The 13,803-nt window shown below is 42.2% G+C and overlaps 1 protein-coding gene across 1 annotated transcript in view; it reads left to right on the top strand.

The window, feature by feature from the left end:
• Positions 1-2,515: 2,515 nt before the first annotated feature.
• Positions 2,516-13,803, top strand: part of LOC140190655 (delta-type opioid receptor-like) — a 34,808-nt gene continuing 23,520 nt past the window's right edge. Inside the window, exons 1-2 of the mRNA XM_072247423.1 lie at positions 2,516-2,527; positions 6,297-6,457. Coding sequence (XP_072103524.1) covers positions 2,516-2,527; positions 6,297-6,457 — 173 coding nt within the window. The remainder of the gene's footprint in view (positions 2,528-6,296; positions 6,458-13,803) is intronic.

The following is a 13,803-nucleotide window of genomic DNA, read 5'->3' as shown; positions in this document are numbered from 1 at the left end:
AATTCTTTTTCCCACTCTCCCTGCTTCACCTCTCCCCTTCTAGCTATCCACCTTCCCCACCCACCATCTTTTTATCGTGTAACCACTATGATCACCTTGCACTAATAGATAGCATTGTTGATTTTGATGCAAAGTGATCACGGTGGTTACAGTCTTGTTAAACTGTTGTGATTAAGATGTTGCTGGTTGACTCAAGGACTGAATGGTTGAAGGGAAGGAGCTGTTCCTGTAGCTGGTGGTATTGGACTTCAGGCTTCTGTACCTCCTGCCTGATGGTAACTGCGTGGCCTGAGTGATGGGGATCTTTGATAATGCATATTAATTAGCTTTATGAGGCAGCTGCTCCTGTAGATACCACCAAAGGTGGGGAAGAATGTGCAGTTGATTCATCGGGCAGAGTCCACTACTGTTGATGATAATCCAGATTATCCATTCATTATCACATTACTACTTGTCAAACTTTTCTGTGACTAAAAATAATATTTGCCTAGAAACCATTTCTGTTCAATTACACTGAACAGACTGCATGGTTACATGGACAGGATTGTGAAGGCAGAGTACGATGCACTGACAATTATCACTCCCATTCAGGGATGGATTTCTAGTTAATAATGATTCCCATGTCAAAGCAGTGACTATTCTCCTAGGGTACATTATTGCAAGCAAAGCACTTGGACAAGTGCTGTGGTTGTGAAAGATGCTACGTACAGCAATCCTTTCCTTTAAATCTTCACAAGTTCAAACTATTGGAATAAGAGGAGATTTGACGTACAGTGTTTAGATAACCCAGTTTATGACAGGATGACATGTTTTTCTACAGAAATTGCAGTTTCAACAAAGGGAATGTTCCACAGGCTCTGAGTTTCTATGGTGACACATTCGTGAGGCACCTTTTCATACATGCAGGTCCCAAAAGTGGGGTTTACCTCAGCAATGGAACTCTACCTACGCATAAGATGCAGCAGCTCATCTGTGTGATTTCATCATTCTGAAAGTAATAATGTGTTTTAAAGGCATTCATTATTATTCAAGCAACACACACAAAAAATGCTGGTGAATGCAGCAGACCAGGCAACATCTCTAGGAAGAGGTACAGTCGATGTTTCGGGCCGAGACCCTTCGTCAGGACTAACTGAAGGAAGAGTTAGTAAGAGATTTGAAAGTGGGAGAGGGAGGAGGAGATCCAAAATAATAGGAGAAGACAGGAGAGGGAGGGATGGAGCCAAGAGCTGGACAGGTGATTGGCAAAAGGGACATGAGAGGATCATGGGACGGACAGGAGGCCTAGAGAGAAAGAAAGAGGGGGGGGAAGCCCAGAGGATGGGCAAGGAGTATAGTGAGAGGGACAGAGGGAGAAAAAGGAGATATCCCTTTTGCCAATCAACTTTCCAGCTCTTAGCTCCATCCCTTCCCCCTCCTGTCTTCTCCTATCATTTCGGATCTCCCCCTCCCCCCTTCAAATCTCTTACTAGCTCTTCCTTCAGTTAGCCCTGACGAAGGGTCTCGGCCCGAAACGTCGACTGTACCTCTTCCTATAGATGCTGCCTGGCCTGCTGCGTTCACCAGCATTTTTAGTGTGTGTTGCTTGAATTTCCAGCATCTGCAGATTTCCTCGTGTCTGTGTCATTATTATTCAGTTCCCTTTATCAGTCCCACTGACCTTTTCCAATTCTCCTTTCACTTCACACTATTGATTATTTATCAACTCAGGTCAACAAGCTAGTGCGGACGTCATGTTGCTGTGTTGGTTCCCAATCCAGCTCAGTGTGATTCTTTTAACAATTGTCTTCCAATGCAGACCAATTGCTCTCCATCCAGTGCTAGATATATAAAAAGTAATTAAAATGTTAACGTTGGAAGGCTTGCAGAAATAGCTGAAAATACACTAAGATCTCAATACATTGCACACGAGTGAGATAGATCAGCTGGTTCAGTGATGTCACAACAGCAACCTTGCACTCAATGTTAGGAAGACCAAGGAATTGATTGTGGACTTCAGGAAGGTGAGGTCAGGAGAACACACATCCCATAACAGATAGTGATTCAGCCAGTCACAATTTTCTCCCAGTTACATCCGTGCTCCCAATAAAATTAATGCATACACTTCTTCATTTTCAGAAGATCGACCATGAAGATCAGCAGGACATAGAAGTGTGGACACAGAAGGTGATAGGTGGAAAAGACAAAAGGCTAAAGAAGAAAAAGGCACCGCCCCCCACCTCTGGTGCCCCTGCTCCTTCACTTTCTCTCACTGGTCCACTCTCCTCTCCTATAAGATTCCTTATTCTTCAACCCTTTACATTCTCCACCTATCACTTCCATGCTTCTTACTTCATCCTCCTCCCTCCCCCACCCAGTTATTTACCTCCTCACCTGGCTTCACCTATCACCTTCGGAATTGTACTCCTTAACTTCCCCCCGCCCCCGCCTGATTATTCCAGCTTCTCTCTCCTTCCTTTCCGGTCCTGTAGAAGATTCCCAGCCTGAAACATTGACTATTTATCCCCCACCATAGATGCTGCCTGACGTTCTGAGTTCCACCAGTATTTTGTGTCTGTTGCTTTTGATAGATTTAAGCAAACTGATCATTCAGACAATAATAAAATATTTATTTAAAATCAATACCAGCTAAGGTGGGGCTGGAATGATAATTCTGTCATCTGCAACAGCAAATGAATTAAGCAAATCATTATCTCAGTTTCACCCATCAGTGTGAATCTCTGCTTAATCTTTATTCATCTGCTGATCAGATCCATTTCTAAAGAATCTCATACCCATGAGTACAGCTCCCAGCATATCCCTGAAGTAAATTTCCTAATAATTAGCAATTTCATAAAATGTCTTAAAGCATCAAACACTATACAATCCAATTTATTTCAATTCAATTTAAGAAATAGCCTTTCCATTGGGAGCATGTGAAATGTAACTAGTTTAGAAAACAGCTTAATATCTACAGTCAGAGCTAAAGCTAAATAGAGTGGTGATGAGAGGATTCTGGAGAGCTTGAAATGATCATGAGAATGCATTTCTATTCCACTGCAACAATATAAGAATTTGATTTCATGGATATAAACTAATGGAATAGGTCATGAGGATAATTGACTGCTGGAAAAAATCTACTTGATTCAACAATGCTCAAGAGAAAATATGTTGACTTTATCAAGTCTGGCCTGTCTGTGAGTCCAGGAATACACAAATTACTGTAGGTGTCTCTGCACTGATCTAGAGTGATGTCGAAAGTTATTTAGTTGCATCAAATCATCATATTCCGTATTAACAAATGGGACTAGCTAATGGGAATCTTGATCAGCGTGGATCAGTTGGGCTCAGTTGGGCTGAGTGGCTCTGTCTCCATGGTGTATCACTATGACTCTAATACATGAGCTGTTTTCTCTGTTAGAGAATGTAGATCTTTACAACACAGTACAAGCCCTTTGGTCCATGACTTTGTGCCAATCTCCTAACCCTACCACTTCCCTCCTACATAACCTTCCGCTCTTCTATCATCCATGTGCCTGTCTGCCTCTACCACCACCTTGGCAGGGACGCTCCACACACTCACCACTCTCTACATAAAGAAATTACCTCTGACATCTCTCTATACTTTCCTCCTATCACCTTAAAATTATGCCCCATTGTATTGGCCATCTCTGCCCTGAGGAACAAGTCTCATGCTCTCCACTCCATCTATGTCTCTTATCATCTTGCACACCTCTATCAGATCAATGCCCTTTCTTATTCATTATGGTCCAGGCAAAGTTGCTATAAATGTCTTCCAAAACAAATCTGGTTGGGATTTTTAAAAGAAAGTTTTAAAAATTTCTGCTACAATCACAGTGTAACTCCGATGCCCCTTACTGGATATTAGAGAGAAAGCAATTTGTCTGTCTCTCTGTGTGCTAGTGAGAAGAAGAGAGATAGCTATCTGTAGCTGCGAAAGCTGGACATTTTTTTTAACATTACATTCAATCTACATGGAATGCAAATTTCTAGACAGAAAAATCACATCCAACTTCAATTTAAAACTTGATTTTCTCTGAAATTATAAATAAACACAAAATGCCCAAAGAACTCAGGAAGTCAGGCAGCATATACAGAGGAGAATATGAAGCCGAGACCTTTCATCAGACCAGTGGCTCCCTGACCTGCTGACTTCCTCCAGCATTTTGTGTGTGTTGCTCAAGATTTTCAGCATTTGCAGAGTATTTTATGTTAATAAAACTCTGGCCAGGCTTTTTTGAAGAATGGTAAGTTTCTTTCAGTGTTTCTAATCTTTCCATGGCCTCTGAGTGTATTGGTATGTGCGAAGGAACTGAAGCTTTCTGACTCATCTGGGATGTGAAGTAAGTGTCTGAGTTGAGGGCTATTCATAAACAATTTCCTCCACAGATTCTGCCAGTAATCAATGGACATTTTTCAAGGAAATTCAAATTAACCTCTTCCATACCTTGATGCAATTTGTAGATTGGTTTTGTATTCCATTTCATAGCCTTTCTGTTTTCATGAAGATTTTCATTCTCTGCAGTAAATCCTAAATTGGTTTACATGAAAGGCAACTTCACTGGTAGTCTTGGAAATGAAATGACTTTGCAGATTGGAGGCCCATGTAAAGTCATGTGAAAATCGACATTTAACAAGATTGTGGCAGGAAACACCTAGAAAACAAGTTCAAGTTTATTGTCATCTGACTCTAAATATATAAATGAAACAACGGGCCACAATGCACCCACAAAACACATATCCCACAAATCACATAGAACAAAATATTACGACAAACAAGTTAATAAAATATAATTCAAAAATGCAGGTAGTGTGCAGCATAGGTAAACTGTACAGTAAACAATCCCTGTCCTGGTGATGGAATGTCGGATGTCGGTGGTGGCAGGGTATTCATTAGTCTCACAGCCTGAGGGAAGAAGCTGTTACCCAGTCTGACAGTCCTTCCTAACCCTGATGCTTAAGAATGTACACATTATGAGTGGAGGTGCTGAGGGAGAGGTGTGGTGGCTGGGCTACTTGGATAACACTTCCCAAGAAGCATATGCAAGGTTTGGATTCATGACTAAACCAGGAGTTAAAGGTCCTTAAAGTATACAGTATTTACATTTGCGTATGGATTCTTTCGCAATCACGAGACAAGAAAGAGACTTCTACAGTCAATGAAATATTTTTCAATAAATACTGGAAATGCATCAGCAAGTTTGTGAATGGCAAAAAAAATCTACAATGAACAGCTTTCAATGTTTTGTCAAAAATTGGGGAAAATATATTGGCGACGGCACAAGGGATAACACTCCTGTTCAGACTCACTTTCTCTCTCTCTCTCTCTCTCTCTCTCTCTCTCTCTCTCTCTCTCTTTCTCTCTCTCTCTCTCTCTCTCTCGTATTGGAGGACGGGATGTCTGGTTAACGATTCATCAGACAGACAACACCCGCAGTATTGCAGCCCCCTCAGTTCTCCCCTAGAATCAGCCTGTTTTTTTTTAAGCTCACGTTCCTGGTGAGACTTAAACTAATAGTTTTCCGATTCAGAGACAAGAGAGACTGCACTGAGGAAAGACTGAAGCCAACATATTGAAGTACTGTACGTCTTTCTAAACCAAGTGCCGGTTACGAAGCAGGAATGTTCCTGATTCCGGGTCACTCTCGGAAGCTGGTCATCAAACAGTGCCGTTAATCATTTATGTTCATCAGCGAACGAGTTAGGAAATGATAGACCTAAGTCTGAGAAACTAAATCAACCCACCAGCTCTTTGTTTAGTGAACGCTATGCTTGCAGTCTGAAATTGCGCCTTGCTTTTAAATGCTGCAGCTTTATACTTTGTACTGACTATTTGTTTCGGATGTAGATGAGTTAGATCGAAAGAGAGTATGTTGTACTCTGATTACAATTAGCGAAGAGTTAGGGGTTTTTTTGCATTCCTGATTGACAACCGAGTCTTGGCTAGCACGTGGCTTTGACGTCGGTGAAGGTGTCACATTGTATAAGAAATGATCAGACTGGGAGCGAGAAGCTACAAATCTCTGATTCCGAATCCAACGCAACAAGGACGCCTCGCCTTATTTCTTCGCAATTATCAGGGTACATTGTCCATGTAGCGCGGTGTTACAGCCGGGAGAGTAGAATTAGCCGCTGGGAGAGCGGTCCTGAGCAATCATTGTAAGCTTGCACTTGGTCGTTCGAGCGAAACGATGGAGCTGTCCACGGTACCGAAAGCCGAACGGGAGCTGATGCCAGACTACGTTTCTAAAATGTATTGGGGACTGGCGTTCAATGGTACCTGGGAGGATTTCCAGAACAGTTTTCAAAAGAATATTAGCCTGGATAACGGCACACGATTGAATCCGGCCAACGAAACCGCGTCCACAATCCACGCGATCGCTATCACGGCGCTCTACTCGGTAGTGTGTGTGGTTGGGCTTATTGGTAATTTCCTGGTCATGTACGTGATTGTCAGGTAAGGAAAGATTCCGATGTGTAAGACGGTCTTTATCCTGTTCATCACCTCTAAACGTCACAAAACGGTAACCAAGATAGTGGCCGGTTTGCACAGAAAGATCCCATCATGTCTACGAAAGCTGGCACATTGGCCCTGAGTATGGGAGTATTTCAGCATTGATCTACTCAAGCCAAATAAAAATCCAGAAAACCTGGACTACTGCAAATCTGAAAGTTCAGGGAGTATTTGCCGTTAACAGATAACTCTGTTTCTCTCTTCACGGACGCTGTCTGACCCATTAGGATTCGCCGGCTTTGTCTTTTTTTAAATTGAAATTAACCCCTCTCATGAAAGAGGGCAAGAGCACTGGACTAGAGAAAATCCCGTCGGAAAACAGAGTAGAGTTTCTTCAGATAGATATTCCAAGGAGACAAGCTGCAGTTAACAGGGGACTGCAGACGCTGGAAATCTGCAATAAAAATAAAATGCTGGAAATGATCGGCACGACTGGCAGCGTCTGTGAGACGAGAAACAGATGGAAGAGATTATCTAGGTTTTTGCTCCTACACCTGTTCAACATTTTCTGCTTTTTTTTTATTATTTCAGATTTCCAGCAACTGCAATTTCAGCCGCCTCGCTAATCACTTATCGCCCTTTTCAGCATCCACACATCATCCCATCCTTTTCGCCTCCCCGGTGTCTCTTGACTCTCTTTCCTCAATCCTGCTCCCATACCTTCATGAGGGCTTGCTAAACACGAGCTGGTGTGTGTGAGAGGGGGGAGAGATTTGTATAGGCTCAAAATAACGCTTTGAATTAAAGCTGTCAGCTCTTCCCGTTCTCTGGCCTGATATTAATCACTCTTTAAAACTGAATCCAATGACCGTGAAGTAGAAAATTAAAACTGTGTGCATTTTTTAATGTTTTGGTAATAAGTACGCCGAGGCGATTAACAACATTCTGAAATGCTTTTAACTTTTTATTAGACTTAATGAGTTCAAAGTCAGTTTTTTTTCTCGTCAGATCCTGGACTGTTCGGCAATTTCACTCGAGATCTAGCTCATAAATTAATTGAATGGTCGGAAATACTGAATAAAACGTAAAGACGACCGTTTAGTATCATAAAAGTGTCTTTATTTTTAGTAATTGATCGGTTCCGTTAACTGCAGTATGACATTGGTCCCCAGTTGCGTCTTGCTGCCCCGGTGTACACCTGACCTGTGCATTGAGGTGCTGACAGACCTCACCCGAGAGAGTCTGGGCCCAGCAAATGCCAGTGTTATCAATCAGGTTCATCCGTGTTCTGCTTGGGACCTCAAAACGGCTAAATGTCCAAAAAATATCTGTAATACATCCCAGGTGAAAGTGCTTGGAATCGGTTCTATCCAAGTATTACTGAAAATCGCTGTTTGTTTGGTAATACCCAGTGGACCTAAAGCCGGGTTCTTTAAAAAAAAACGACAAAGAAACTAAGAGACACGCGAGACGGTAGTTGCTGGAATCTGGAGCAACAAATAATCTGAGGGAAGAACCCAACGGGTCTGGCAGCATCTGTGACAGGAAAAAGGATTGTCAATGTTTTGGGCCGAAACCACACAGACGCTGTTTAATCCCGTTTCAGAAGATGACATTTCATGACCTGGGCTGGAGTTGTCATTTGAAATTCAGACACTGTATAACCTCACAGATATCCACTTGTCCGGAAAAAGGGGTCGTAATCTTACACACACACACACACACACACACACACACACACACAAATATAACGACAAACGCCCATTCGGTGTGAAAAGCATTCCTACATAAAAATATCCACAAACACAGACGCTCCCACGTAATCAAATCCATGGGTAGACTATCACACCTACAGATATACTCAGGGTATACTCAGGCACAACAGTCACTCCCACAGAAACCCCCAGGCACGAGAGTCACGCCCACAGAAACGCCCAGACACAACAGTCAGATCCACATATAAACCCAGACACGACAGTCACATCCACAGAGAACTCCAGACACAGCAGTCAGATGCACATATGCCCAGACACAATAACAGTCACACCCACAGATACAGCCAGACACAATCACACTCACACAGAAACACCAGACACAATCACTCCCGCACAAAACTCCAGGCACAATCATAATCTCATCTACGCACATACAAATACACCCAGAAAGAATCACAATTATACAAATACGTAAACCCAGACACAATCACAGTCACAGCCAGACGCAATCACAACCGGAGACGGACATTCGCATTATCCAGACACACATCATCGCACCAGCAAATACAAATAGACACAATAACCTCCATTAAAACGTGCAAAAAAATGTAGATACAGCACACACAAAATGTTGAAGGAACTCAGATCAGGCAAATTCTATGAAAATGAATAAACGCTCTCAGCCCAAAACGTTTATTCAGTTCCATGGATGCTGCCTGACCTGCTGAGTTCTTCCAGCATTTTCCCACATCTGCAGAATCGCCTGCGTTTAATGTACATACAAGCGGATTCACGTCCACATACACTCGCGGAGAATCGCGGTACCACCAGCATGGCCCCGCAAAACCAGAAACGATCCCATCATACAGAACATCCCGAAATATAATTGTTGTAAATTGAGTGTCCTACACACAACGAAACAAGCGGACAAAATATATACACCGGGGAACTGGGAATCATTTCAAAATAATATTTCGATGTTTTTCTTTGGGTGTTGCTGATGGAAACTGAGAATGATTTTATGGGTTGTGTAATTTCTCTTCACTCGCGAGTAAAAACATTGATGTTACACACCAGTCACTCTATTCGCTGTTACGCTGGAAAAATGTCGACTTTTACAAATACTTCAACTTCTGTCTCACTTTGTGAGTAACCAGCTGGATGTCAAAATGGTTAAAATGATATCAACCTCGCTACCTCAGTGTCAATTTAATCGCCGGGGAATGGATCACCAGTCAATTTAAATCAGGATCGTAATTCCTAACGTCTGCAAAAATACCGAGCTTAACATTGCACAATAAATAAAATGGCCATTCTTCAATTTATCTTTATTTGATGTGCAGGAACTTCGCAAATTCAGTACAGAATGTGCAAGCGTGGGAATTGCGCCACCTCGCGGTTTGATTAGGAATTGCCAACAGAAGATAGTTAGGTCCTACCTCACCTTCTCTGTTCTTGCCTGTGTTTGCGGGTCCTATTCACTAACTGTCAATCTACATTATAGCAAGTCTTGATAAGCTTGCAATTAATCACTGTTCTCTTAAGTACTAAACAAATGAACTATTGAATTAATGCAACCGCTAGCTAAGTGGACTTCAATGGGACTTACAGGATAGGTACAGACCAATCAATTGGGGAATTATGCTTCCACTGTTCTCCCATTGCCTTCAGCTTACAAAGGCACACGAGGGAAAGGAATGAAGAAAATCCCTAGAATTTAAAATAATGTGATAATCATAACCCATCTAAAAAGTATATTTTAGACATAACCCAATTCTGGTAAAGGCTCCCTTGTTAACTTGACTTCCTCTTCCCACTAGATTCAGTGTACCTCAGCAAACGGTCATTGTACTTAGTGTGTGGGAGGGGGTGTAAGGAGGATTTGAAGAGGTGATACAGGAGGAGGAAACTGGAGATCCATGAGCCAGTCATCATCAGGAGGTGCAGACGATGAGGAAACCAGAGATAAATGAGTCAGTCTTCATCAAAGCATCAGAGTAAACTGAAGATTCATGAGCCAGTCCTCATCGAAGGATCAGAGATGGAGAGTGTCAGCAACATTAAGTTTCTCTGCGTTATCATTCGAGAGAATCCGTCCTGGATCCGTCCTGGATCCAGCATGCTAGTGCCATTAAAAAGAAAGTAAGATAGCACTTCTACTTTGTTAGAAGTTTGAGAAGATTCAGCATGTTTAGTAATTCAGTAAGACTTTGAAAAACTTCCATAAGATGTGTGGTGGAGAGTATATTGACTAGTTGCATCATGACTTGGTATGGAAATAATGCCCTTGAATAGAAAATACTACAAGTAGTGGATTCAGCAGAGAGGTAGTTTTAAATTTCTACTTTCTAACCAACTGTACCATAGGGTTTTGTTTTATGTTGTGTCTGGATATGGTAAATATTACCTCCTACAATGAGTCAACTGCATGAGCATTGTACTCATTAAATTCTTAGATCATGAATATTGGTGAGCTTAGTGTTCCTAGATCCAAGCATATAAGAACTGGTAATGCAGCCTTTTGCTCCTATGCACCAAGAACCTGGAATATTCTATCGACTGAGATACGCTAGGCTAGTACTGTGGAATGTTTCAAAACACTTAAAAACCTACATTGTTATTTAGCCCACTAGTATGATTACTTAATGCCTGTTGATGTTGATTACATTTATATAATTTGGTATATTCGAGTACAACTTATTCTATATAATTTGTATCTTTACTTGTGATTTTAATTATAATTTTTGTATTTTTGACAATATTGATTTATCTTTACAATCTATGTAAAGTATGAAAGGTGCTATATAAATAAAATTATTATTATTATTATTAATGAACAGTGACCTAGATGGGTTTTGATATTCAGTTATCTGGTTGTTCTAATCAAATGCCACCCTTTGTTGCAAAGGAAATTACAACTGCTGAATCCTGAGGCCAACAGGTCCCAGATTCCACATATGGAGTCAATGACTTATTATAAATAAAATGCTGGAAGTATTCAAAGACTAAAGATTAGCTCTATATGTCACATGTGTAAATGACTAATATGGTGTGCTGCAGGCAGCCCACTAGTGTTAGCAACACACATCAAAGTTGCTGGTGAACGCAGCAGGCCAGGCAGCATCTCTAGGAAGAGGTACAGTCGACGTTTCAGACCAAGACCCTTCGTCAGGACTAACTAGAGTTACCATGCTCTCGGCGCCAACATAGCAAGCCCACAACTGACTAACTGCAACCTGTACGTCTTTTGAATGTGGGAGGAAACACACGCAGTCATGGGAGAACATACAAACTCCTTACCGACAGCAGTGGAACTTGAACCATGCTGTTCCAATCAGTCACCAGAGTCATGAAGTTGTTATGCTAACCACTACCTGCACAACCATCCGTCCTATCCAAAAGGTCAATTAGCAACCATGCAGAGGGAAGCTGGTTTAATATTTCAGGTTGACCATTCATTGAAATAGTTCATATGGAAGATTGTTAACCTGATACATTAATTCTATTTCCCTAAATATGCTGCTTCACCTGATGAGTATTTCCAGTGCTTTCTGCTTTCATTATTATATTCAAGAATTGGATTTTGTGTTGAATACCAGCTGATCTGAATTTTAGAGGTGCTGGTTGAGGAAGCACTATGGACACAGGCTCCAGCAGAAGACCATAAGACACAGGAGCAGAATTAGGTCATTCAGCCCATCGAGTGTGCTCTGCTGTTCCATCATGGCTGATTCAATTTCCCTCTCAACCCCATTTTTCTGTCTTCTCCCCAAAACCTTTGCACTGTGGAATCATTTAAATCCATTGAAATGGGACAATGGAGCTTGATTCAATATCTCATTTGAAAGACGGCAATCTGGCAGGGCATCACCTCCTAAGGAACACAACAGATTGCGTGTTCAGCTCTGAGAATGGGGCTTCAACTTACAGACTTCTTACCAGGTAGGCAAGCAGGTAATACTTCAGCAAACTGGGACAGTTAGACCCTTTTGTTTTTTATTTGCTTATGAGATAACATGAATAGCAATGAGGTTAGACTGGTATAATGCAAACAACAGGAATACTGCAGATGCTGGAAATTCAAGCAACACAGATCAAAGTTGCTGGTGAACGCAGCAGGCCAGGCAGCACCTCTAGGAAGAGGTACAGTCGACGTTTCGGGCCGAGACCCTTCGTCAGGACTAACTGAAGGAAGAGTTAGTAAGAGATTTGAAAGTGGGGTGGGGGAGGGGGAGATCCAAAATGATAGGAGAAGACAGGAGGGGGAGGGATGGAGCCAAGAGCTGGACAGGTGATTGGCAAAAGGGATATGAGAGGATCATGGGACAGGAGGTCTAGGGAGAAAGACAAGGGGGGGGGGACCCAGAGGATGGGCAAGGGGTATAGTCAGAGGGACAGAGGGAGTAAAAGGAGTGTGAGAGAAAGAATGTGTGTATATAAATAAATAACAGATGGGGTATGACCTGTTAAAATGTGCCACACATTTTAATTCCACATCTCATTCCCATTCTGACATGTCTATCCACGGCCTCCTCTACTGTAAAGATGAAGCCACACTCAGGTTGGAGGAACAACACCTTATATTCCGTCTGGGTAGCCTCCAACCTGATGGCATGAACATGGACTTCTCTAACTTCTGCTAATGCCCCACCTCCCCCTCGTATTCCATCTGTTATTTATTGTTATACACACATTCTTTCTCTCACTCTCCTTTTTCTCCCTCTGGCCCTCTGAATATACCCCTTGCCCATCCTCTGGTTCCCCTCCCCCCCACCGTCTTTCTTCCCGGACCTCCTGTCCCATGATCCTCTCGTATCCCCTTTGCCGATCACTTGTCCAGCTCTTGGCTCCATCCCTCCCCCTCCTGTCTTCTCCTATCATTTTTGATCCCCCCCCCCCTTCCACTTTCAAATCTCTTACTAACTCTTCCTTCAGTTAGTCCTGACGAAGGGTCTTGGTCTGAAACGTCAACTGCACCTCTTCCTAGAGATGCTGCCTGGCCTGCTGCATTCACCAGCAACTTTGATGTGTGTTGCTAGACTGGTATAATGACCACATTGTAATATATGGATGGAATTACTACACAATGACACTCAAAAGATCAGAACCAGTATAGGATTTAATATCACTGGCATAGGTCATGAAATTTGTCATTCTGCAACAGCAGCACAATAATATAAAACCTAATTTACAGTAAGTATATATTTTTTAAATTAAATAAGTAGTGCAAAAAGAGAAAAAATGTTGGTGGGTTCAATGTCCATTCAGAAACTGATGGCAGAGGGGAAGAAGCTGTTCCTTCAGGCTCCTGTACCTCCTCCCTGATAGTAGCAATGAGAAGAGGTTGGTGGGGGTCCCTAATGATGAATGTCACCTTTTTGAGATATGGCTCCTTTTAGATGTCCTGGATGCTGAGGAGGCTAGTGTCCATGATGGAGCTGGCTGAGCTCACAACTTTCTGCAGCTTTTTCCGAATCTGTGCAGTAGCCCCTCACCCTCCACGCCAAATGCTGATGCAGCCGGACAGAATGCTCTCCAGGGTACATCTGTAGAAACTTACAAGTGCCTTTGGTGACATACGAAATCTCCTCAAACTCCTAATGATACATAGCCACTGTTGTGCCTTTTTTATAA

This window comes from Mobula birostris, chromosome 30 (assembly GCF_030028105.1).
Source record: "Mobula birostris isolate sMobBir1 chromosome 30, sMobBir1.hap1, whole genome shotgun sequence".
Lineage (NCBI taxonomy): Eukaryota > Metazoa > Chordata > Chondrichthyes > Myliobatiformes > Myliobatidae > Mobula > Mobula birostris.
Note: the sequence above shows the minus strand (reverse complement) of the source record. Positions and strands in the feature narration are given on the sequence as shown.